This window comes from Colossoma macropomum, unplaced genomic scaffold (genome assembly GCF_904425465.1).
Source record: "Colossoma macropomum unplaced genomic scaffold, Colossoma_macropomum, whole genome shotgun sequence".
Classification (NCBI taxonomy): Eukaryota; Metazoa; Chordata; class Actinopteri; order Characiformes; family Serrasalmidae; genus Colossoma; species Colossoma macropomum.
The window spans coordinates 613,141-637,682 of NW_023495254.1; the positions used below are offsets into that span (position 1 = coordinate 613,141).

Below are 24,542 nucleotides of genomic sequence, written 5' to 3' on the forward strand. Positions count from 1 at the left end.
AATTATACTCAACAACATTTATGAGGAAAATCTACTCTTAGATCAAACTCCTGAAGGCCACTCTGTCTATGCTAAACTGGGTAAGACAGCAGGGTTTACAGTTTACGGCAAAGCTTGTTTGTGAGTATTGAGTATTTCTAAACCACTAAACAATGTAAATAATTGATATTTTTAGTATATTTATGAGGAAAGGAACAAACTGTCCTCACTCACTTCAAACTGTTAGGCGGTTTCTGAAGGCTAGTCTACAGAATTTACCTCAGAGAGCGCCTTCTTCAACTGTAAGAACTCTTCTCAGTGTCTGCTAGCATAGACTTAAGCATAGACAGAGATTAACGTGAGGAAAAAGATACTTTCCTCATAAATATACGTGAATAAAAGTAAAAAGATTTATCTTTTGAATATACTCAGTCGTCCAGGAGCAGCAATGGAATTGAGAACCAAAATGTTAATAACGCGAACTAAATTGGAACTGAGTAAAAAGTAGATTGCTTTCTTATGTGTACAAGTAAGAGTATCATTTGAAAGTAACGTTACCAAAACTCAATGGAGTCAGCTTGAAACTCCCTGAGGTAAATGCAGTCATACCCTGTGTACATTAGCATACAGTAGCCTTCAGTAGTTTGACTGTAGATTATTATTAAATGTAGATTATTTTCCTCAAAAATGTATTTAAATATAATTAAAATGATTGAAATCCTTTGAAAATACTCATAATGTAGTCTACAAATTCATCAAAAACCTGTGCTTAAGTATACATTATGGAGTGAATGGAGCTCCATCATTTGGCCATAACTGTAGTTCTGTTCCCTCAGTATCATTCACTTCAGCTCAGTTTGTTATTGAGTATTGAACGATGAAATGATGTAAATGATAATTGATAATATGTTTAGAATGTTTTTGAGGAAAGGAATAAACTTTGTTCTCACTATCTCACTATCTATTTTTTCCTCAGGTGAAACTCCCGAAGGCTACTCTGCTGTATGCTAACATACGCTGGGTAAGACAGCATTTGCCTCAGGAAGTTTACAGTTGACTCCATTCACTTAGTTTTGGTATTTTCAAATGATACTTTTACTTCTACACATAGGAAAGCAATCTGCCTTTTTTCTGAGCTCTTATTTAGTCATTAACGTTTTGGTTCTGAATTCCATTGCTGCTCCTGGACTGCTGTGTATAATGATTTGAATGATAATGATCCTTTTACTTATATACTCAAGTGTATTTATGAGGAAAATAATTTAATAAACTTTTTCCTCACACCAAACTCTGAGGCGGTTACTATCTATTGCTATATTGCTATTGAGTGTTTCTAAATGATTAAACAATGTAAGTGATAACTGATAATATTATTAGTATTTATGAGAAAAGGAATAAACTTTGTCCTCACTCACCTCAAACTCTGAGGTGGCTCCTGAAGGCTTGTGTACTGTATGCTAACATAAAATGAGACAGCACTTACCTCAGAGGGCTTAGAGTTATGATCAAATGTGGGAGCTCCATTCCAAGCACAGTTTTTGATGGATTTGTAGACCACATTTGGGAAATTTTCAAAAGATAATCCTTTTAATTGTAATCAATAACATTTAAAAATAATCTACTTTTCCTGCAGGTCAGACTCCTGAAGGATGCAGTACTGTAGGCTGACATACAGTAGGTAAGACAGCAATTACCTCAGGGAGTTTACACTTAAAATCCAGGCTGCTTCACTACTTCTAAAAGGCCATTTTTCAATCAAAATGCAGTTCTGTAGAGTTTGTACGCGTACCCAAAGCTGTAGTCCCTGAAATGTCCCTGAAAAGGATGTGCTATGTGGACATCCATGTGTGCTACTGTAACATAGTGATTGGGATAATCATGTATACTCATTGGGCAAAGGAATAAACTTGCAACTGCTATTAAGAGCAACACTTTTTTGTATAGTAGCTGCATTTGCAGAATTTGAGATGTAGGCCTGCAGTTTGTCCAATAGGTGGTGCTGTTGTAAACAGGAAGAATGGCGCTTAGATGAGAGCCTTTCTTTACCAGAGCTGTGATAAGGAAGGGGGCATCCAGTTATATTAACTATTCGAACAGCTGTTTAACTACTGACTCTTCAATTAACTACAAACTGTTATATTATTATGAGGAATTATTAAATTCAGGCTCATATAAAAAAATGCTGTATAATATAATAAAGGGTAGGTGGCAAAATCATAAGTGTCTCAGTTTTCAGAAGAGTCAGCTGCTACTGACAGCTAGGCTTCAACAGCAGTGTAGTTTTGCAGTAGTAAGCAGTTACATGATTTCTAAGTACAAGGTGTGGTTTACCCCATTCTACAGAACACATTAGGCTGTGAGTCAGATTTTTTATTGTTACTATTCATATTATTGTTTTTGTTTTTATTCTTCTTATTATTGTTGCTGTTGCAGAGAGAAGTAAACACTAAATACTTATTTTAATGTTACAACTAGGGCTGGGCGATATGACAAAATTGTCATATCACGATACCTAAAGACATTTCCCTGATATATGATACATATCACGATATTCTGACACTTAGACACAATGCACCAGCAGGGCTACATTTGAAAACTACAATGATTATGAGTACAATGAGTACAATGATTCTGTATTTGATTTCTATAAATCAATTTTTATTAGATTTTTATTAATTTCACATACTGTACTGCGCTAAATTCTGCACGAATTATGTTATCCTTTTTCATGAAACATGCCGCTGGTCAGTGTTTTTAAAGTGCAGACAATATACACAATATACTACTAGAAGGATATTGTATATCACATTCACAAGATTCATCACAATAACAGTGAAATATCGTCATATTGCCCATCACCATTGACAACCAAGAAATGATGATGAAAGCATTACGCACACTGAAGCCATGAAACTCCCTTCATTGGTGTGTTGACATGGTGCCTTTGGTGTCATGCTGAACTTGGAAGGAAACCTGATTATGGGGTGACTCATTTAGAGTCTGAGTTGTCCCATTATCAGATTACAAAAGTGCTCGTGAATGTGTTTATTGTTGCCAATGTCTGATATCTGCAGCAGATTATTTTTTTCCGTACACAGTGTCTGCTCTGTTCCACACCAAGTGTGAGATAACTCACAGGACTATTTACTAATGCTGTACAAAAAAGGAAGAACAAGAATAGAAAGTATTCTTAACCATGAAATAGAAATGATAATAAATTACAAACTTAAACCCCCTCCTTTTCCTTCAGATCCACTTTTGATATATGTGTGCAACAGCTGTTTAGAATCAAACAGGCTTTAGTTTCTGTGCCTTTAAGACTTGTAGGAAAATGAGCTGTGTTCTGACTGGCTGTCCTGCCAATGTTTAAAACAGCAGTATTGGGTTTGAGACGTGTCTTTATTGCCGGCTTCAAATTATAGTGCATGATTTTACTTTGTAAAGTCCACTAAGATGAGTTAGTCAGGTAGGTTAGTCAGGTGAACCAGACTAACTCAACTTAATGTTTGATTACTTTGTAAAAAAACACATTTGTGATTTGAAGATGGTACGTGTGAAGAGTAAGACAACGAAAAGAGAAAAAACTACTTAGTAAAATATGTCAATTGAGTAATATATAAAAATATGAAAAGCTGATACAGTGTAAATTGTATGAGTTGTCATTCTGAGCACACTTACGTAACCCACTAAGTCAAACACACTATGAGGAACACATTAGGCTGTAATGGATGGGGTGATGTAATGGATATCTTTGATGACTGACAAGTAACCTGATGATGATGCATAAAAGGCAGTCATAGCTGTGTTGGGAAAAAGACCTAACAGGAAATAGAGAGGATTTCCTTTTATCAGCTTGCTACATAATATTAAATAATATGTACGCATAAGGTTTTATTTACTTTTCCTGTGCAAACGTTGGGTTATTATGAGGCCTTAAAAAGGTAACAGTGGAGTAAGTTCCCCTAAACTGTGGGTTTCCTAGGGTGTGATTTACAACCATTTGCAGCATTTTCTATACAGCTGAAGGATCCCACTGGTTAGGTAAATTATTCAAATTCTGAAAATGTTGTGATGTGTTTGAGAAATGTTCCGCATGTTTCTTCTTTGAAGAAATATTTTTGTTACCACAGGAAGAACTGTGGTCAATCAGAGCTGGAAGCTGTGTTTTTAAGCTTGCTGTTAGTCAAAAGCCTTGCTATTGTATGGCGCGGCTGTGGCCAACTATAGCCCTTTAACCCTCTGTGGTCCACAGTCTCACCCGTGCATCAAATTCAGTGTTCCTATATATGTTTCTATCTTTGCCATAGTACAGCACAAAACATATTTCAAACATTTCCTGAATCTGTAGAGTCGCCCTTTTGACTCCATCTTATCACGAGATCGTATGTGACTCATATCTAGAATTATGAGGCTGTGAAGAGGGCTGGGATACACGTCATCTGCATCTCACCATGTTTAATTGGTGGATTCGTGTGTCCATCTACATTTTGTGTAAAACTGACCAATGGACACTCAAGAAATCACTAAGGACTGACCCATCTTGCCGGAAACCCTACATTCTTCATTCAGTCGACATCTGAGACACATGAAATGTTGTGTGAAAAGTTACAGCTGCTGAAGTTGCTGCAGTGTTTTTGGAAAGTAGCAATGAAGATAAGATTGATATGAAACGTATGGGTGTCATGTTATATACAAGTGCCTTTAAAGGCAAATTTAAGAAGATCAGTAATCAAGAAAATGCCTTTAGACCCCAGGGGGTTAATATAGCACAATGACTTGTGCAAAAGCTGTGTGTCTTCTTTAAATGTGTCAGAATGCTACAATATAAAACTACATGGTTTTCCAAAGGCAACTATAACTCCAAAAAGACTCTGCAGTAAAGAGGAAAACACCTTGTTTTTTTAAACAAAGCATGTGGCAATTTGTAAGAAGTGTATATAGTTTTTACAGTCTGAAATTTCTCAGTTGAGAGGTGCTATTAGCATGCAAGTAGCATGCATAACTATACAATGGGTGAGGTAGTTTTCAGAAGATTAATTTATTAAATATTTTAAATTATTAAAACAGTTAATAAAAAAAGCATACAAACTAAACATGGAAAACAAAGTTTCAAGAGGATGAATAGAGAACTTTTAGTAGGCCATCATTGTGTATTCCACTCATTTCATTCGTTTTAGGTCATTTAATCATTAACATATTACAGATTTCAGTCCCTTAGTCGAAACAAATGATTTGTGTCGGGTCTTCTTAATATAGTTTTGCACTGTTTATTTCATATTCACACTAATGCCTGGTCCCACCTGTTAGAACGGCATCCAGTGGTCTATTTAATATCTCAGTGCATAAACACAGGATTTAGTTAGTGTGTATACTTATAAATGTGTGTATATGTAGTATTTTACAAGAGCTTCAATAATGGCTTAGCCAATCAGATTTCAGTTCCGTTTTATTATTGATATTTTGATGGGTCACGTTCTTCATTTTAGCTTTGTTTCAGCCTGCTTAACATTAATCACAGACCAATAATGACTGGTAATTGGTCAAAAGAATTTGCATCCCTAATTACTATTTACATTACTTTCGCATCAGGACGTGCAAAACAGCAAAATGCTCATCCATAGTTTCTCCGATTTAATGTCTGCAGTCTTTTTTTGTTTTTTGCCTTCTCATTGCTTGTCCTCTCAGTTAACGGCTTAAGTTGCAGTTGATTTTTCTTTTGAGAAATACTGCAGGACACTAATGGATGTGATGATCAGACATGATTAGAAGAACTGCAGGTTTGTTGAGGCTGAACGATACGACTAAGACAGCTTTCTCTGCTTCTCTGATGCAGCACTTTTTGTTTGTTTTGTTTTCCGTTTATCGTTCTGCAGCTTCTCATAGATGTTCCTGTGGGCACCGTCATAACATTAGAAGTAAAGTTTGCACTTTGGTTGGAAGGGAGGCACCAAACCAACATATCCAATCAGAAAATGAGTTTCATTTAGTCTTTTTTGTGGGAGCAGAGGCCCAAGACGTTTGTGACAACAAAGTTTTTAAAAGTCTGCAGATTTTTTGGCTGCGTTAGTTCTTACCGTTAGATAAAGGTAACAATGTGCTGAGATCACAGGGTCAGCATAAAAGAGCAGATTAAACTGGAGATATAGCCTTGTTATTGTGTCGGCCTCAAAGAGTTAACGTTGTGTTGTAAAGTAGGTCTGAGTTAGGTAACATAGCAGAGGGAGAGTGATCTCTCACCTAGGTGAAGTTTTTTCCGGTCTGTGGGCCTGAGACCATTTCCTTTACCGATGCCCTGAATTTAAAATAAGCACACACTGTTTACAACATAGACGCGTAATGTGTGAGGTGTAACGTGTAAGTTGTATTAAAGGCGTTCTGTATGTTCATACATACATACAGAACGCCTTTAATATGACTTACACATTACACATTACACATTACACATCTATGTTACACGTCTAACAGTGTGTGCTTATTTTAAATCAGCTAATAAAGAGGGGATAAGAAGAAGATTGATGTCAACATGGCCTTTTATTATATATAGTTTAACCCTTACAAGTCCGAAGATGTTGTAGATATTTTGCTGTCATTCAGCATTGTCCCAATATACATAAAATGCAATTGAAATAAAAAGGAATACTTTTTAAAGGACTTCTTGTATGGAATCTCATACACTGTAAAACTTAAAGAAATCTTAATGAAAAATTAACGCAACTTAAATACTACAATAAGATTAATAACGTAATCTTAAGAAATTCTAAATCACTCAAAAATGAATTGCTGAGATAGTAACTCATTGTTAGTCATTTTGTGTAAGATTTTGTTTTTTAGCATATTTTGATTAAGGTAACTTTATTTAAATGTATTATATTAACTATTTTTATTTAAATTGACTTTACATGCAAATACACACATGCCAATAATTTGTTATTTTTAAAGATTTTTGAAAATTTAGAGTGTTTCCCCTTTTTCTAACTATATATGCACACTTGTAATGAATGCCAGACTGTTTCCTCCATGTATTAGTCCTACATTTATCCTATTCAGAATTACCTACGTTAAAAGTGATGGTTGCCAGGCAAGTAGTCTTGATGCCTATAAGGAGTAGCTGATCGCCTCAGCACAAGTGAAATATGGTCTAATGTCTTTAGCCAAAACATCAGATGATTCAGTGGTTGAGCTGTTGGAGTATTATGTATCAGTGAATCTATGTGATAGACAGCATAAATGTTTACATTTAGATGACTTTTCGAGCTTCAGACATTCAAACAGGATCTTTGAGTTGAATCAGCTTATTGCAGTTTAGTTTAGACTTTTCAGCTTTACTTGATAAATGGTCAATGCAACCTTCTTGAGTAAAACTTCATTCCGTTTGGCTCTCGGTACCATATATTTGCATATTGGGTGTCTCTTTCCACCCCGTGTGCCCTGCCGTCTGTGTGTTGTCGTTCTCCCCAGCCTACCTTCCTGTGGGGCCCAAATTGTTTCATAAACTTTTGTTTCTCCTCTCAGTTAGGGCTGATTGATAATCAGTGTAGAGGAAACTGAGTTATACAGTTCCTACCAGCTGAATGTGGTTGTGTGGTGGTTAAATGCTATAGACACCACTTCTGCACTGTGGGTTTAAATGTCAGCTTTAGGCAAGAAGGTCCAGCGTTATATTAAGCAGGTTAAGACGTTGTTATCAATGTCTGTCATTAGTAAGTTTCTGTAATACAGTAGGAATTTGTTACAGTGATAGTCTAGATAGTCTAGACGTGTGTTCCTGTCATAGCGAAAGTTTATAACGTTCAACACGGCGGGAGTGGAAACTGGTCTGCAGATGAGACAAAGTTTATGCTCTGAGCTTTAAAAGATGGCGATGAGACGGGCATCCAGCTTATGTGTCTCAGAACATGACGTCTTCCTCTCAGCCTTCTTTAGTAAGTACATGTGAAGTACGTTTTCCTGAGTCTGACATCATCAAAAACACAAGTGCTGCTCACTGCTGCTCATCTCACTCTGACTGGACGCACGTGATGCTCGTTGTCATGGTAACGTCTACACTGAGTGGTTCTCTATGCAGTAGTAGAGTGAGCATATAATCACCTCAGTCTTAGTCTATAATCGGAATGTATTCAGTCGGACTGCCAAAGATCATTGCATGTAAACGTAGCCTGCGTCCCAAAAAAGACTGTGGCACTGATGTTACTTATAAACAGTAAGTGATTTTAAAAATGTAAACAAAATAACAACATTGGAGCAATATTTCTTCACCGAAAAAATGATAAGGTTCAATCTGTGCTCAGAGCAGTTTTGAGATATAGCGGGTGTAAGATTTAACAAAACCGTAAAACTCTTATATAGTATGATCAAATACCATAATCTTATGAACTCGTTGTCTTGAGATACTTTTGCCCACTGTGTCAAAATCCTGGATTTTTGGAAATAAACTTTTCTGTTGTGGAACAAATGCAGACAGAACCTTTTAATTCTGAGAGTTTATAATGATGAAGTTCTGTGTGTGAACAAACCCAAACTGGTACAGAAACATCACCACACTGTTTCAAACTCATTGTTATCACAAACACTTGAAAGTAAATTTAAAGGCAGCAGTGTCAGTATAATACAATATAGTACATTGTTTTTTATTAATTTTATTTTCTGATATTTGCACAGGTTTCATGAGCCACATCAATATTATGAGCACATTGATTAAAATATATCAAGATGAGAATCAGAAAGAAATATAAAAAATAAGCACCAGAACAGACTTTATAAATGTCAAATATATGAATCAATTGCTCTACATCACTATGAGAATTGTTATTGTGGGGCAATGTACTGTACTATGTACACTAAGAGGATAAAGAGAAGTATGTTCTAACATGTTCATTAATAAATATGTATATATTGTACATTCTCTCTCAGTGCTGTTGACATTATTTTAGCTAGCAATAATACAACCCCATGTAAATAAAAATAGAATGCAATGAAAAATGCTACAAAGACAATATATCAAATGTTAAAACTGGGAAATGTTATTTGTTTTTTGAAAGATATATGCACATTTTGAATTAGATGCCAACAACACGTTCCAAAAAAGTTGGGACGGGGGCATGTTTACCACTGTGTTTCATCACCTCTTCTTTTAACAGAGCTTTGGGAACTGAGGAGACTGACAGCTGTAGTTTTGAAAGTGAAATGTTTTCTCATTCTTGTTTGATATACAATTTTAGCTGCTCAACAGTTCGGGGTCTCCTTTGTCATATTTTTCATTTCATAATGCGCCAAATGTTTTTTCACTGCGTGACAGATCTGGACTGCAGGCAGGCCAGTTTAGCTCCCGGACTCTTTTAATAAGGAGCCATGCTGTTGTACTACATGCAGAATGTGTTTTGGCATTGTCTTGCTGAAATAATCAAGGCCTTCCCTGAAAAAGAGGTTGTCTGTATGGCAGCATATGTTGCCAAAACATGTATATATATCGCTCAGCATTAATGGTGCCTTCACAGATGTGCACGTCACCCATGCCATGTGCACTAATGCACCCTTATACCATCATGAATACTGGCTTTTGAACTGGGCATTGATAACAAGCTGAGTGGTCTTTAGACACAGTGTCCATGATTTCAGATGTTGATTCGTCAGACCAAGGGACACTTTTCCACTTCCCCTCAGTTCATTTTAAATGAGCCCGGCCCAGAGAAGGTGGCAGCATGGATCTGTGGATGCAGCGACAAACTGTTTTCACAGACAGTGGTTTTCAGATGTGTTCCTGAACCCATGCAGTGATTTCCACTACAGAATCATGTCTGTTTTTAATGCAGTGCCACCTGAGGGCCCAAAGGTCATGGCCAGCAAATACTGGGTTTTGGTTTTTGGTCCCTCGTCCCTTGCATACAGAGATTTCTCCAGATTCTCTGGATCTTTTAATGATATTATGTACCGTAGATGATCAAAAGTTCTTTGCTATTTTATGTTGAGAAACATTATTTTTGAATTGTTGCACTATTTGATCGTGCAGTCTTTCACAGAGTGATGAACCCCTCCTCATCTTTACTTCTGAAAGACTCAGCCTCTCTGGGATGCTTTTTTTATACCCAATCGTGTTACTGACCTGTTGCCAATCAACCACCAGGTGTTTTTTTAGCATTACACAACTTTACCAGCCTTTTGTTGCCCCCATCCCAAATTTTTGGAACATATTTAAAAAAAAAACAATGACATTTTTTAGTTTCAACTTTTGATATGTTGTCTTTATACTATTTTCAATGAGATATAGGGTTTAAATGATTTGCACATCATTGCATTTTGTTTTTATTTACATTTTGCACAGCCTTTTTGGAAATGGGGTTATATATCTGTCTTCTCTGGTAGCTAGCTTGCTGCTTTTCAGATTATACAATTTTGCAAATTAAGATGGATATTAGTTAGTTAGCTGGCTAACTAACAACAGCCAAAAAAAGAAGGAAAATAGATAACTTTAGTATTTAATTACTTAAGCTATAAAGATATCCATATTAGCTGATCAATGGGTAATCAGCTAATGGTTAAAGTCAGCTTTTAGTTAGTTCTCTTTTTTAGATTGCACTTTAGCCGGCTCTCTACTAAGTTGACTAAATTTAAAAAAGTTTTTAAAAGTTTGAGGGATCTTTTAACTTCAAAGCCAAGCTACTAAGTCCTCTAAATAATTCTCCACAAAGAAAATCACCACAGCAGCAATAATCAGCACTAAATGATTAACATAACTCAATTTCAGCCTTATTATACAGTAATTGGATTACTGGATTTTAGAAAAGCTCAGATTTTAGTCATTGTTCAGGGGTGTTAGGATCATTTTCACTATGTTTTGTCATATTAACACTTGATGTACACTTGAAATACATATCAACATTCAAATCCTGTTTGCCACTGCAATGGTAGAATGAACCACACACAAAGCAAATTCAAATCATAATAAAATAGCTGAAATATAGATAGAAAAGTGTCTATAATAGAGAAGGGCTATTGCTCTGTCATTAGCATAGCAGCAGTTTACTAAACCAGAGACCTCTTTAACTCCTTGAGACCACCGGTGGTTCCAAAACGCACTTACTCATATTCTTCATAACTTTCATATTTCATAAGCTACATTCTAAAGGTGGGGGTCATATGAGAGCTGTAACTGTCTTCTTTCCAGTCAAATAGATGGGTGATGTAATATTAAACCCTTAAATAAAATAAAATTTAAATAAAAAATTTTTGTCTACTGAAAGTCAACCCATTTTTTCCACAAATCTGGGCTATAAACTATAAACAGATGGCGTCTCTTCAGTGATCTGCTCTGTAAAAATAATTTTTATAATATAACACAAAGAGTGTCTACGATTTTTGGCTTTCAGCAGTAAATTGTAAGCATATAGCAATATGTGTATGATCATAAAACACATTTTCTGTTAATTTAAGGGGAGCTTTTACAAAAATAATAAATAAATAAATAAATAAATAAATAAATAAATAAATAAATACATTTATTTCATGCAGTTACTGAATAATTTGCCTTACGATTTGGTCATGTAAATTCAGACGGACAAACCAAAATACACCCTGGAGAATAAGAGGTTAACACGCAGCTGTGTGTTGAATTAAACATAATTGCTCTGTCAAAACAAGCACAAGTCAACCTGATCCGCTTCTACATGTCCTCTAAACAGATGTACTGTCAAATTACAACATCATCAGCCCAACTAACAGAAGTCACTGCAAAATAAGGATGTTTTACTATATGAAAGCTTCCAAATTTATCAGTGTACATATATATGTATGGGTGTATACATACATACTTAAAGATGTGTCTATGACAATTCAACAAAAGCCACAAGCATGCTGCATTAAACAGGCTGTCACTTTGGGATTAACAAAGTACTCTATTCATCTGTCTGTCTGTCTCTCTATCTATAAATTATTGCGGAAGCTACTGTATGTACAAGATTAGCCTTCTAAATCAAAACAAATCTTTGTTTCATCAAAACGATTAGTTTAAAATTGGTGTTGAATTGTCGAATGATGATGGGTGTTTAGAATGGATGTGAAAGTTCAGCCACTGTTTAGAATACACGCTTTTATTAAAAGTAGTGTAGAAAAGCAGACCTTTCTGAGAAAGAGAGAGAGATTTCCTCTACAGGGGCTCAAAACACGACCACTTACTACTGGGGAGGAAGTCTGCAGGCCGTTTTCAAGACGTACTCTAGCCTTAAGTCTGTCTTTTTTCTTTTATAGAAAATAACAACCACCGAAAACAGGAACTGAAAGTCTCACTTAGCTAGATGAGGCTTAGCAAGACTTATGCACAAGCTTTTCACTGACCCAATCTGTTCATGTGGATACCACAAGTCCACATTTGCCATTCTTAGCACACCAACTAAGAGCTAAAGACACAATCAAAGTGGTGATGTGTATGAAGTAGGTGGATGATGAGAAGCATGATTTTTCCTTCAGAAATCCCCTTGTGAGTTAGATTTCAGGTGTGGTGATCCTTTTTTGAATAATCAACACACAAATTTTTTATTTTTAGAATAAGAGCAAGACATGGTGTTGTTTTTTTCGTGTGGGTTTAACCATCCAGAAAATTCCCAGCAAGTACTTAAGAGTAGGGCTGCACGAAAGGCGGAGGAGTATAGAGCATCCTAAACCTCTCCTCTTATCATTGCAGTGAAAAAATGACTAAATGAGTAACGAATGAGTAAAAATACCCGTCCAAAAACAACTTGAGTAGAAATGCAAAAGTAGCAGCTCAAAGCACTGCTTAAGGAGTAACTGTAGAACCGCAGTGGAACGTCCAAGAACATCCAGCATTTTTCAGCATGGGAACTGGAGTTTGTTAGACTCTGTTCTTTTCTTTTTGGATTCCTTTGCTCTGAGAGCTGTGAGTGACAGTAAAGCAGCTAAACTAAGGGGAATTCCCTTGATTTTCACAGATGCTGTTGTTCAGTTGTTGTGAAAGTCATTCAGAGTGGTTTGATGTGAAAATTGTTCATTGTGAGGAAACTTACAGACTCAGATTTCTTTACAGTGGTGTTGATGGAACCAAATATGATCATTTTATTCACTTTATATGTCTTTTGAGTTTTTAAATGTAATTTTTACGATGATTAAACTGTGATAAATCTGAAAAAAACTTTTTTTTGGGGGGGGGGGACTTTTCTGAACAATGATTATATACATAAGTAGAAATAAATGTATTATTGTTTGGAAAAACTCAGGAAAGTACAAAACATCAATACAGTATTGACTTTTTTATACTTTTGTCCTTATGCTCAAGTTGTTTTTTGGAAAGCTGCTTGCGCTTTTATAGATAATTATACTTAAAAATAATACTCACAGATAATCATTCAACTGTTCTGAAACGTAAAAAAATATGCTGGAAAAGACAGAATGAGGAACTTTAGATACTTGCTGTACATAAAATAACAAAATTTTGTATAATTCCTGGACACCCACCACCCCCCTCAACACACGAAACCAATCACAACTCCCCCCACCCCATCCATGTTCTGTCCGGTTTTGCCATGGCTGAAATCTGGCAACCCTATGTGCAGGCCTGCTTCACAGTAGGGCTGGTGCTAATGTTTAAGTGTTTTCCCAGGGTGCCATTCTCTCAAGAATCCAGGTCTGCGTCCAAAACCGCATACTACCAAAAGTGTTTTTGGACACAGCTGGTTTGTTCTGGTGTTGAGTTTGCTTTAGCCTGTACATTTAGCACCAGACTAGAATCAGCTTTTCAGTTTTGTGTATATAATATATAGTATATAGAATATAGATGTGTACTTACCAAATGCCAGATATGTTCACCAGTTTATGGAAGTCCCAGTAAGTCTGAGGTTTTTAGTTGTGAAGTTTAGTGAAGTGTCAGTTAAGCATCACACAGTAAAACGCTCTGATATTTCTCCAAACTAGCTAAAATACTCCTGAATCTACAGGCTAATTGACCTTTCTGTGTTTATAGTGTTTAAGGTCAGATTTAATATTAGAATTTGTGTGGCATAATAAAAAAAAAAACATACTTAACAAATTAGAACCTATGATCACGACGTAAGATGCAGGTTCTGCTCTCTGATGGAGTTTAGAGTTCAGACGTCTCATAGTTCCTAAATATGAGAACGTATAAAGAATTTGCAAATCAAGAATCCTTTCAAGACTTTCATGACTATTCAAAAGTTTAAATATTGGTTACATTTTACTGAAGGGCAACAATTGCAAGACTACATGAACCTTACATAAGCCTATCATAACAACTGATGTAAAGCTACATAAATATAAAGTCTTATAAATCATAAATTATGATTCGTCAATTTTGATGTCATGTCACCTCGTCAGTGTTATGACAACTGATGTTTGTTTGAATAAGCCTTCATAAATGTTTATGTAGGCGTATATCAGTTGTCATGAAGTAGGTGTTGTGTGGCCTTATGAATGGTGCCCTTCAGTGGAGTGTTGCAGGGAAGTCTGACTAAACCCTACCTTAATCGGAAATTCCACACAATACCAGACTTTTCAGCAGTTCTGTGTAATTCAGATTCTTCAGAGTGATTTGATATTAAATGCTCTGTTACAGAGAAACATACCAGCTCTAAATTTGTTTACAGCGGTACTGACAGGAACGTGTGGTTGTGATGACCACAGTGCAAGTATATACATCTTGTTTACTATTCAAAATGCCCAGTGAACTTACACGTCTTCTAAAATTAATTTTGATGACGGTAAAGTAGTGATAAATACGAAAAAAAAAAAAAACAGTTTTATTTTGGGACTTTTTTGCCTTACAAGGCCATAACCTTCTCTAAACTATCATAAAACAATGGCTGTGTCTGAAATGGTCCCCTAATCACTGTACCTTACATTAGAAAATCTGGATCACTATATAGAGTCCTGTTGTAGGGAACAGAATTTATGATGATAGTAAATGATTTTGGATACTACAAAAGGGCTGCAGAAGATCACAGCAAATGACTGTGCTTGACAGTCACAAAACTCACAGGCAAGGATGCACATGCAAGATCAGTAACTGAGGGCTCATGGTCATTTTTGTTCATGCCTTTTTGACATTTCATCACATTTCAAATTTGTAATGTAGAGTCAACATGAAACTGAAGTGCGAGTTGAGTCTGAGTCTAACAGCGAGTCACCAGGCTTTCCCCATCTTCTGTGTAAGATACTTGTAGATGACTTTGTATGTTTAGGAATAAAACAGAGAGAGAACTGTATGATACAACAAACATGCATCACTTAAAATATATTTATTGAGTATCTTATTTTTACAGTCTACTTTTCAAATTTTATTTACATTAAAATAAACATTAAAAAACATACATACATGTATAGGTGGAAAGTAAACGTGTATGCATTGTAACAAGCATGTTTATTTATTTATTTATTTATTAATTATTACTGTTTTTCACAAATTGTCGCACAGTTCACACCGGACTGCATTATATTGACAATTTTATTTTAAAAATATCTATTTACAGGAATATACACACTATAAAGCATTTATTTTATATAGTAAAATGTCATTGCAGTCGGAATTGCTTCGTTCATCATGATTTTTTTACACAATGTAAAGGTCAGCAGGTCGAAACCTCATATCTCCAAAATGTAAAGTTTACAGGAGAAGGTAAAAACATACTTTACAAGTATAAGTAAGTCATTCTGGGTCATTTTTTTTGTCCATTCATCATGAAATTTGCACACAATGTAAAGGTCAACAGATACTTTCAATTTATGTCAAAAACTGAAAAACAACAAAAATGGCGATACAAGGTTTAGTTCTGACAACAGTCTTTTGTATCTACATTGAAAGAGCAAACAAGGTGGTTTTAAGCATCCAGCAATGACAGATAGGGCAAACCTTCAACCTCTGAGTGCAGGAAAGGGGGGTTTAAATTAGATCTGTTGCATACGGTGGGCGCGCATATCTTCATAAACTGCGTTATGAGCCTTGGACCTGTTGTCTCTCCGCCTCGCACACAGGGCCTTCACCTATACACAAAAACAAGCTGACTCAGCAATTTGACATTTTTGTTCGCCTCTAAGACAAACCACAATGCACTAGCTGCAGTGGCCTGTTGGGAAATGCACAGCTTTGTACAAAGTGTGAATCATCACACATAACAAGTAGAGCATAAACAAGTCAGCAGCTGCTTTTCCTTGCATTCAAACAAACCCTGACCACACACACTCATAGAAACCCAAGTGAGCAAGCAAACGTGTACAAGACTTCTCCATCTAGGGATTAATATAGAACAGCCTGTTATAACATACACACTCTCAAAAAAGATGGTTCTTCAAGGGTTCTGTAGTAAATAACATGGTCCTATATAGAAATATGCACAGTCAAAGAACCTTTGGCATGACTAAAGGGTTCTTTGCGTTGTGAAAGCGTTCTTCAGATTGTTGGAGAATGTGCTGTAGATGGTTCTACGTAGAACCTTTTTAATAAAAGTTTCTATATAGCACCAAAAAGGGTGCTTTTCTTATTACAAGCTTGACAACATAACAAAAGAAAGACCCTTTCTGGTGCTATATAGAACCCTCTACAGCACATTTTCCAATCAAAGGAACCATTTCATGATGCCCAGAACCCTTTAAACATGCAAAGGGTTCTTTGAGTGTTGATGATTTTATATAGAACCATTTTCTTTCACAAGAAACTCTTGAAGAACCCCCTTTTTTTAAAAGTGTAGGCTACTATAATATAGCTAACTTTAATATAACCTATTGTAATATGGCCTACTGCAATATGTCTTATAATAAAGTAGCTTAGTATAATATAGCTTAATATAACAGAGAATACTATAATATAATATGGGGTATTATTAAATAATCGTCACTGTCAAAACAAAATCTCCAAAAAAGTAACTTTACTGGAGAAGAAAAAAAAATCATTTCAATACAAGTTAATATAACAAGATTGTGTTCTAAATGATTTTAGACCATTTTGATGGGTCTGTCCATCGTGGCGTTTTGACAGTGTAAAGTGGCAGCAGGTGTTTTCAAATAATGTTAAAAATTGAACATTAACAAAAATGGAGTTACAAGGTTTTGTTCTGACAGCAACAATGTGCTGTTATAATAGAGCTTACTATAATATAGTCGTTTATACTGTAGAATACTATAACATAACCTACTATAATTCACCCTATTATAATTTAACCTACTATAATATACCCTGTTGTAATATAGTCTACTATAATACACCGTTATACACCCTATTATAATAAACAGTTCCCTCCACAATTATTAGAACTCCTGGTAAAGATGAGTAAGAAGGGTTATAAGAAATTCACCCTTTGGTGAATTAGCTTAATCTCAGACTGAAAAAATGAGAAAAGATTTTTTGACACAACCACACGTCCCAAAATTATTGGCACCCCTGCATTTAATACTTTGTACAACCTCCTTTTCCAATAAAACAACACTTAGGCTTCTTCTAGAGCATTGTATTTGGTTGGAGAGTACCACATGTGCCACAATTATGGGCAACCTTAGACATTCTTAGAAACAAAATGTAACTAAAGCATTTTTTCCATTTTTACCCGATTTTCTCCCCAATTTAATCATTCCCAATTCCACCCGCTAGTTAGGACTCCCCCAATCACACGATACTATCAACGCTAGGAGGGCGAAGGCTAACACAGGCTTCCTCCGAGACCTGTGAAGCGCTGCCGCATCTTTTCAAACTGCCACTCACACAACGTCACTGGACAGCTGAACGTGCTTGGAGGAAAGTGCCAACCGCCAGATCTGCTACGTCAGCTAACAGACACCTGCACTGACTAGCATTGCGTTGAGTGATGGGGGGCAGAGGGGGGGGGGCATCCTACCCACCCAGAGAGAGCGAGGCCAATTGTGCTCTCTTGGACTCCAGGCTACGGATGGCTGTAGCATCACCAGGGATCGAACTCGCGATCTCCTGATGACAGGGCCAACGCTTAGACGGTTGCACCACTTGGGAGCCCCGATATATTTTACTTTTTTAAGTTCATCATAGTGTCAAGGAACTTTCAATCAGTAATCCATGACTTCCTGTTTGACTGGGGTATATATACGAGGTCACACAGAGGTCATTCCCTATAGTCATTCTTCAACACGAAAAAGACAAGAGAACACACAGTTCAAATAAAGGAAGTGTGTTGACCTACATAAGTCAGGGAATGGCTATAAAAAGAGCTACTTGCCCATGTCTACAGTTAGGGCAATAAGTAAAAAGTTCCAATCAACTGGAACCGTGACAAACTTGCCTGCACAAGGACCCAATTTTATTTTGCCCCAATGCACAGTGAGGAAGATGGTAAGAGAGGCAAAAAAAATCCAAGGATCACTGTTACAGAAAAAAAAAGTACAAAAAGTAGCATCTGGGGGTCACCTGGTCTCCAAAACTACCCTTAAACACCAACACCAGGCCAACAGATTATTTGGAAGGCATGCTAGGAAAAAGGCTTTCCTGTCATCTAACCACAAACATAAGTGTATTGAGTTTGCTAAACTGTGCTGGGACTTTGACTAGAACTTTTGTTCTATAGTCATATGAAACAGAAATGGAGCTGTTTGGCAACAAACCCTTGAGGTGGGTTTGGCGTAAAAAGGATGACTATACAGAATAGAACCTTATGCCCACTGTATGGTGGAGGGTCTGTGATGTTGTGGACTGTTTTTCCTCCAAAGGCCCTGGGAATCTCGTTAGGGTATGTGACATCATGGACTCATCATGAAATATCAGGATATTTTAAATCAAAGTCTCTCATCGTAAAAATTGGTCATCGTTGGATCTTCCAGCAGGACAATGATCCAAAACCAAATCCAAAGGATCAACACAAAAATGGTTTAATGAACACAGTGTCAAGCTTCTGCCATGACCATCTCAGTCCCCTGATCTAAACCCCATAGAAAACCTGAGGGGTGAGCTAAAAAGGAGAGGAGATGACCAAAGACCCTGGACAATCTGGAGAGATCCTGTACAGAGAAATGGTCTCAAATTCACTGCTCTGTATTCTCCAACCTTATAAGGTGTTCGAGGGGTGCTGTTTTATTGCCAAAGGAAGGTTGTACAAAATATTAAATGCAGGGGTGCCAATAATTGTGTCACATGGTTTTGTCAAACAATCTTGCTGAGGGATTTTTTTATCTCAGAATAAATTTAATGCAATTAAAAGTGAGATTTTTCTCATTTTTCTTAAATAAATCCTCAGGGACCCCAAGACGGTCCATGTTTTTGCACTATCCCTATGTGTTGCAAGTTGGGTTGTAGAAAAATGTGGACCATATCTGGGTCCCTGAGGATCACTGCCATAAAAGAACCACTTTTAGTTCCATAAATAACCTTTCATTGTATGGATTCTTAAAGAATTATTTACAAATATGAGATTTGTGTGTGATGGATCTTTCTAAGGTTCAGAGAACCTCAACATAATTTAAAAGTTCTATATTACTCAAAGGCTTCTCTGAGAATTGTACACCCGAGCCAAGAGCCATTTAGGAACTGTTTTTTTTTTAAGAATTTACAGGCTTTTCAGCTCAAAACTTAACCTCACTCATTATACCTCAAAGTTTATGTAGCCTAGATTATTGTCCCTGTTTTTTTTACTGTTGGAACATCACACAAAATATGAGGATTCTGTTTTGCATGGTTATCCAGGTAGTTGCTGAAAATAAGCCTTAGCATGTGGACATACAAAGTAGCTTAAGGGATTAATCACATTTCCATGATATCAGTGCAGAGCAGAGCTCCATGTATTAAACAATATTATTCCACATTGTTTGTACACATGAAAGAAGCACCTCCCAAATCCCAGTTTAACCCCTGCCTCCATGCAAATGGCTACAGGCTGATGTGAGTACACTGTGCTTACCTTGGGTATTATCCACACTGCGGTCACCAACACACACAGTATGACAACAGTGCAGGCAGTAAGTGCGGAAACCAGCACGAGCATCTCTGGCATGGCAGATGGTTCTGTATTAGAAACTTTGCTAGTCACGGCCTCTTGCGCTGTAAAACCCACACATTATCAGTTAAGGGCAGAGCACAGTGACACAGCGGTTCACAATATACTGTTCCTATATTAGAATGTGTAGAAAATGGTCTGATAAACCAAATAAACCTGTGTGACATGGGGGAGAACATTCTTGAAAAGTGTGGATTAGGGGAACATTCTAGACCAGTGTGAATGGGGGAGATCATTCTAGACCAGAGGGAATGGGGGAGATCATTCTAGACCAGTGTGAACGGGGGAGATCATTCTAGACCAGTGTGAATGGGGGAGATCATTCTAGACCAGTGTGAAAGGGGGAGATCATTCTAGACCAGTGTGAATGGGGGAGATCATTCTAGACCAGTGTGAACGGGGGAGATCATTCTAGACCAGTGTGAAAGGGGGAGATCATTCTAGACCAGTGTGAACGGGGGGGATCATTCTAGACCAGTGTGAAAGGGGGAGATCATTCTAGACCAGTGTGAACGGGGGGGATCATTCTAGACCAGTGTGAACGGGGGGATCATTCTAGACCAGTGTGAATGGGGGGGGTCATTCTAGACCAGTGTGAATGGGAGGATCATTCTAGACCAGTGTGAATGGGGGGATCATTCTAGACCATTCTGGATGGATGAAAAGTGTAGAATATTGTGAATGGGAAGAAGATTCTAATACAGTGCTTTTTTTTCACTTTTTGGCATTTCTTTAAACATGACCACTTGAAATACTGGTGAAATAGAAATTTGAGTTGATATAATCAGATAGAATATTCAAAAACTCATGCGTAGCACAGCAGACTGCTGAGTCAGCATTTATACCAGACTGCTGGGTAAAGTCAACCTTAAATCAAATGGATTTTATGTATTGGTAGTCTGTGGTCATAAAAAATGTAATGACTGATACACGTCAGATTTTTGATTATATTACTGTGCACCAGCGAACAGGGAAATATAATATTAACCAATAATATCACCTCTCCTCCCACTCCCACGTTTCCTCGAAAGAAAATGCTCAGCTAGCTCAGAGACCCTCCCTGACACCATATTTCACGTGCAAATACATCACAGTACAGAAGGAGAAAGTCGTATGGCTTCAGATTCACAGTGACACAGATGCTTGCTCACCTTTCACAAACACCAGAGCACCATTCGTCTCCTTTTCTACACGTTTTCCATCAAAAAAGTTAAACACGCAGGTGTAGACGCCCATCTCGTTCTCTCGTAGACTAGTGATGGTTACTGTTAGCTCCTTGGGGTCACCGCTGGTGATAACTCTTCCCTCATACTCAGGGGGGGATGTCAGTGTTTTACTATTGATGTCATAGTAAAATACTTCATGTTTCTCAGGGTTTCTTAGATGTAGATATAAACCCATTGGGTCAGTGTCCTCTGTGGTGCACACCATGGTCAGATTTTCTCCTTGATTCTTCGTTACAGGGCCTGTAGAAATGACAAATTTTGACAACGTTCAGACTGATTGAGAAAGTTTGGAGTCTATAGAAAAAACCAATAGCCTAGATATAAACCACTAAAAGTACAGAGTTCAGTCAGTAGAGCTGTGTTTTCAGGTGTACAGATGGATGATGCGATGATAAACATCTATCAAAGTGATGGGAATTTAAGCATCAGCCAACAGAGTCTGAGAAGATTTTCCCACGTTTAAGAGAACTAGTAGTGACAGTGGGGAGAATATTCTAGAACAGTATGATTGGAGAACATTTTAGACTCTAGACTAGATTCTAGGCTTTCTTTTAACTTCTTGTAATTTTTTGAGAAGTTTACTTTTTTCACTTTTTTGCATTTCTTTAAATGTCACCACTTAAAATACTGACGAAGTAAATATTTTAAATTTGAGTTGATATAATCAAATGGGATATTCAAAAACACATGGATAGTGCAGCAGATTGCTGAGTCATTATTTTGCTTTTTAGGTTTACACCTGTATTGAATTTAAAGTATTTGAATTTAAAATAAACCCCTGTGGATACATTAAATGCATTTTAAAGCATGGCTTCCTCTGTAGTACATTTACTGGTGAGGTAAATATTCTGTGACTAAAAATACAGAAGTAACTTACTTTCTGTTTATATTATCACTGCAGTGTTTCCAAAAGGGTAACTTTACAGGAGACGGTAAAAACTTTAATGTAAATTAGATGTAAACCAAAACATTTCAAACCAAAATGACAGGTTTTACATTATCAAAGGGCTTATTGTTTGCAAAGTAAATATTAACATTATTAAACAGTAATTTGTTATTTTTTTATTCTGCATACATAAAATAAACACCAAAAATACGTATGCTTAAAATCACTTTCTGTTCTTCTGTTAAAAAACAGTGTTAAGCTCTACAGTGGTGAGTTTACTAAAACAACAGTGACTCAATACATCCTACTGAGTACTTAAAACTGTAGTTAAAGCATGCAGTCCTGAGGTGGGTGTGTGGGAGTGATGTATATGTGTGGAACAGGGCTTTTCAAAACAGAAACCTCTGCAAGTCTCTTGTATTTACTGTCAGAGTGTGAGACCAATTAAAGTAGGTGAAAACCACATCATTGACAGTAAACGTGGGTTAGAACTGTATTATTGGCAGTAACAGCAGGTTATAACTCCATAGTAAAAGTGGTTAAAATAGCATTATTAACAGTAGAAGCAATGTTTAATAGTAACAGAAAACTAAAACTACATCATTGACAGTAACACTGTGCTAAAACTATATTATTTGCAGTAAAAGTGATTAAGGCTGCGTTATTAGCAGTAAAAGCAATTTTTTTTAACCACAACTACATTATTAACATTAAAACTAGATTAAAACAGTTTTAGCAGTAAAACAGATTAAAACTGCATATTTAATACCAAAAGCAGGTAAAAGATACATGTTTAACAGCAAAAGTAGGTCAAAATTACATTTGACTGCAAAGGTTTAGCTGTAAGCCTGAATTCAATACTGTTACTATCTCACTGCTGCAGCATGCGTGATGCTGAAGTAGACAAAATACAGAAGTACAAGTACATGAGTTACTATTGACAATGTAATCTGCACGATTTGTTATGCATATATATATATATATATATAGATAAATATATATATATATATATATATATAAAACAAGTCGTGCAGAGTGCAAGATGCTTTATTGGAAAAAGATAAACTAGGAAGGTTTTAAAAAGACTTGTGAATAATAAATAACAAAATCTGAATAAAGTAGAAAGACTACAGCACTGCATTATAAACAGCAGGTGTGTCTAAAATAGAAATATTTCAAATAATGAACTAAAACAAGCTGATGGAGTCTGAATGTTGTTCTTACCTGCTGTTAGAACGGCGCTGTATTGGCTGAACAGAACAGCAGTAAAGCAGAGAGTCACACTCAGAGTCATCATCACTGCTGCATCCGCAAGACTGGTGTCACTTTATGCCGTGTGCTGCTTTAAAACGGCGGAGAGGAAGTGTGCATCACTTTGCACCTGACCTGCATTGCTGCTTTTTGATTGCATTGGTTTCCTTCTTCTTCCTTTGGTAGGTACTTGTGAGACGACAATATTTTTCTGTTTTGATTGCTTCTGAAAATATGAAGCCTGTATTTGAAGTGAACACTTAGCAGTTAGAAATAAAGGTGAAAAGATGAGGCTGTGTTTTCAATATGTGTCAAGATAGACTATAAAGTAAAGTTTATGAAATTAAATGGAAGTATAAAAACCAGTCTATTATTACAACCCCATTTCCAAAAAAGTTGGGACGCTGTGCAGAATGTAAATAAAAAAAGAATGCAATGATATGCAAATTGTCTAAACCCTATATTTAAATGAAAATATGATATCAAATGTTGAAACATTTATCGTTTTATTGTCACAGATGTGCACATAACCCATGCCATGTGCACTAATGCACGCCTATACCATTATGAACCCTGGCTTTTGAGCTGTGCACTAATAACAAGCTGAGTGTTCTTTAGCCTGGAGGACACAGTATCTTTGATTTCCAAAAAGAATTTCAAATTTTGATTTGTCGGACCACAGGACACTTTTCCACTTCGCCTCAGTCCATTTTAAATGAGCTTAAGCCCAGAGAAGGTGGCAGCATTTCTGGATCCTGTTTATATATGGTTTCTTCTTTGCGTTTTAGAGTTTTAACTTGCATTTCTGGATGCAGCAACGGACTGTTTTCATAGACAGTGTTTTCCAGAAGTGTTTCTGAGCCCATGCAGTGATTTCCACAACAGAATCATGTCTGTTTTTAATGCAGTGCCGCCTGACGGCCAAAAGATCACCAACAAATATTGATTTTTGGCCTTGTCCCTTGCATACAGAGATTTCTCCAGATTCTCTGAATCTTTTAATGATATTATATACTGTAGATGATGAAAAGCAAAAGTTCTTTGCTATTTTATGTTGAGAAATGTTATTCTTGAATTGTTGCACTATTTGCCAGCGCAGTCTTTCACAGAGTGATGAACCCCTCCTCATCTTTACTTCTGAAAGACTCAGCCTCTCTGAGATGCTCTTCTATACCCAATCATGTTACTGACCTGTTGCCAGTCAACAACCAGGTGTTTTTTTAGCATTTCACAAAT

General features: G+C 36.6%; 1 protein-coding gene and 1 long non-coding RNA gene across 2 annotated transcripts in view; one reads left to right on the forward strand and one right to left on the reverse strand.

Annotated features, from left to right (window-relative positions):
- Positions 1-24,542, forward strand: part of LOC118801261 — a 72,462-nt gene that overhangs the window by 24,588 nt on the left and 23,332 nt on the right. The window contains exons 3-4 of the long non-coding RNA XR_005006487.1: positions 956-1,000; positions 1,613-1,657. This is a non-coding gene — a long non-coding RNA (uncharacterized LOC118801261). The remainder of the gene's footprint in view (positions 1-955; positions 1,001-1,612; positions 1,658-24,542) is intronic.
- si:ch211-165d12.4 (uncharacterized protein LOC100142635 homolog) lies at positions 15,222-23,366 on the reverse strand. The gene is made up of 4 exons (XM_036561474.1): positions 23,280-23,366; positions 21,095-21,409; positions 19,848-19,987; positions 15,222-15,978 (listed from the first exon to the last, which is right to left on the reverse strand). Exons 1-4 carry the CDS (start codon positions 23,350-23,352, stop codon positions 15,883-15,885), a joined length of 624 nt encoding a protein of 207 aa, XP_036417367.1. The 5' UTR covers positions 23,353-23,366; the 3' UTR covers positions 15,222-15,882.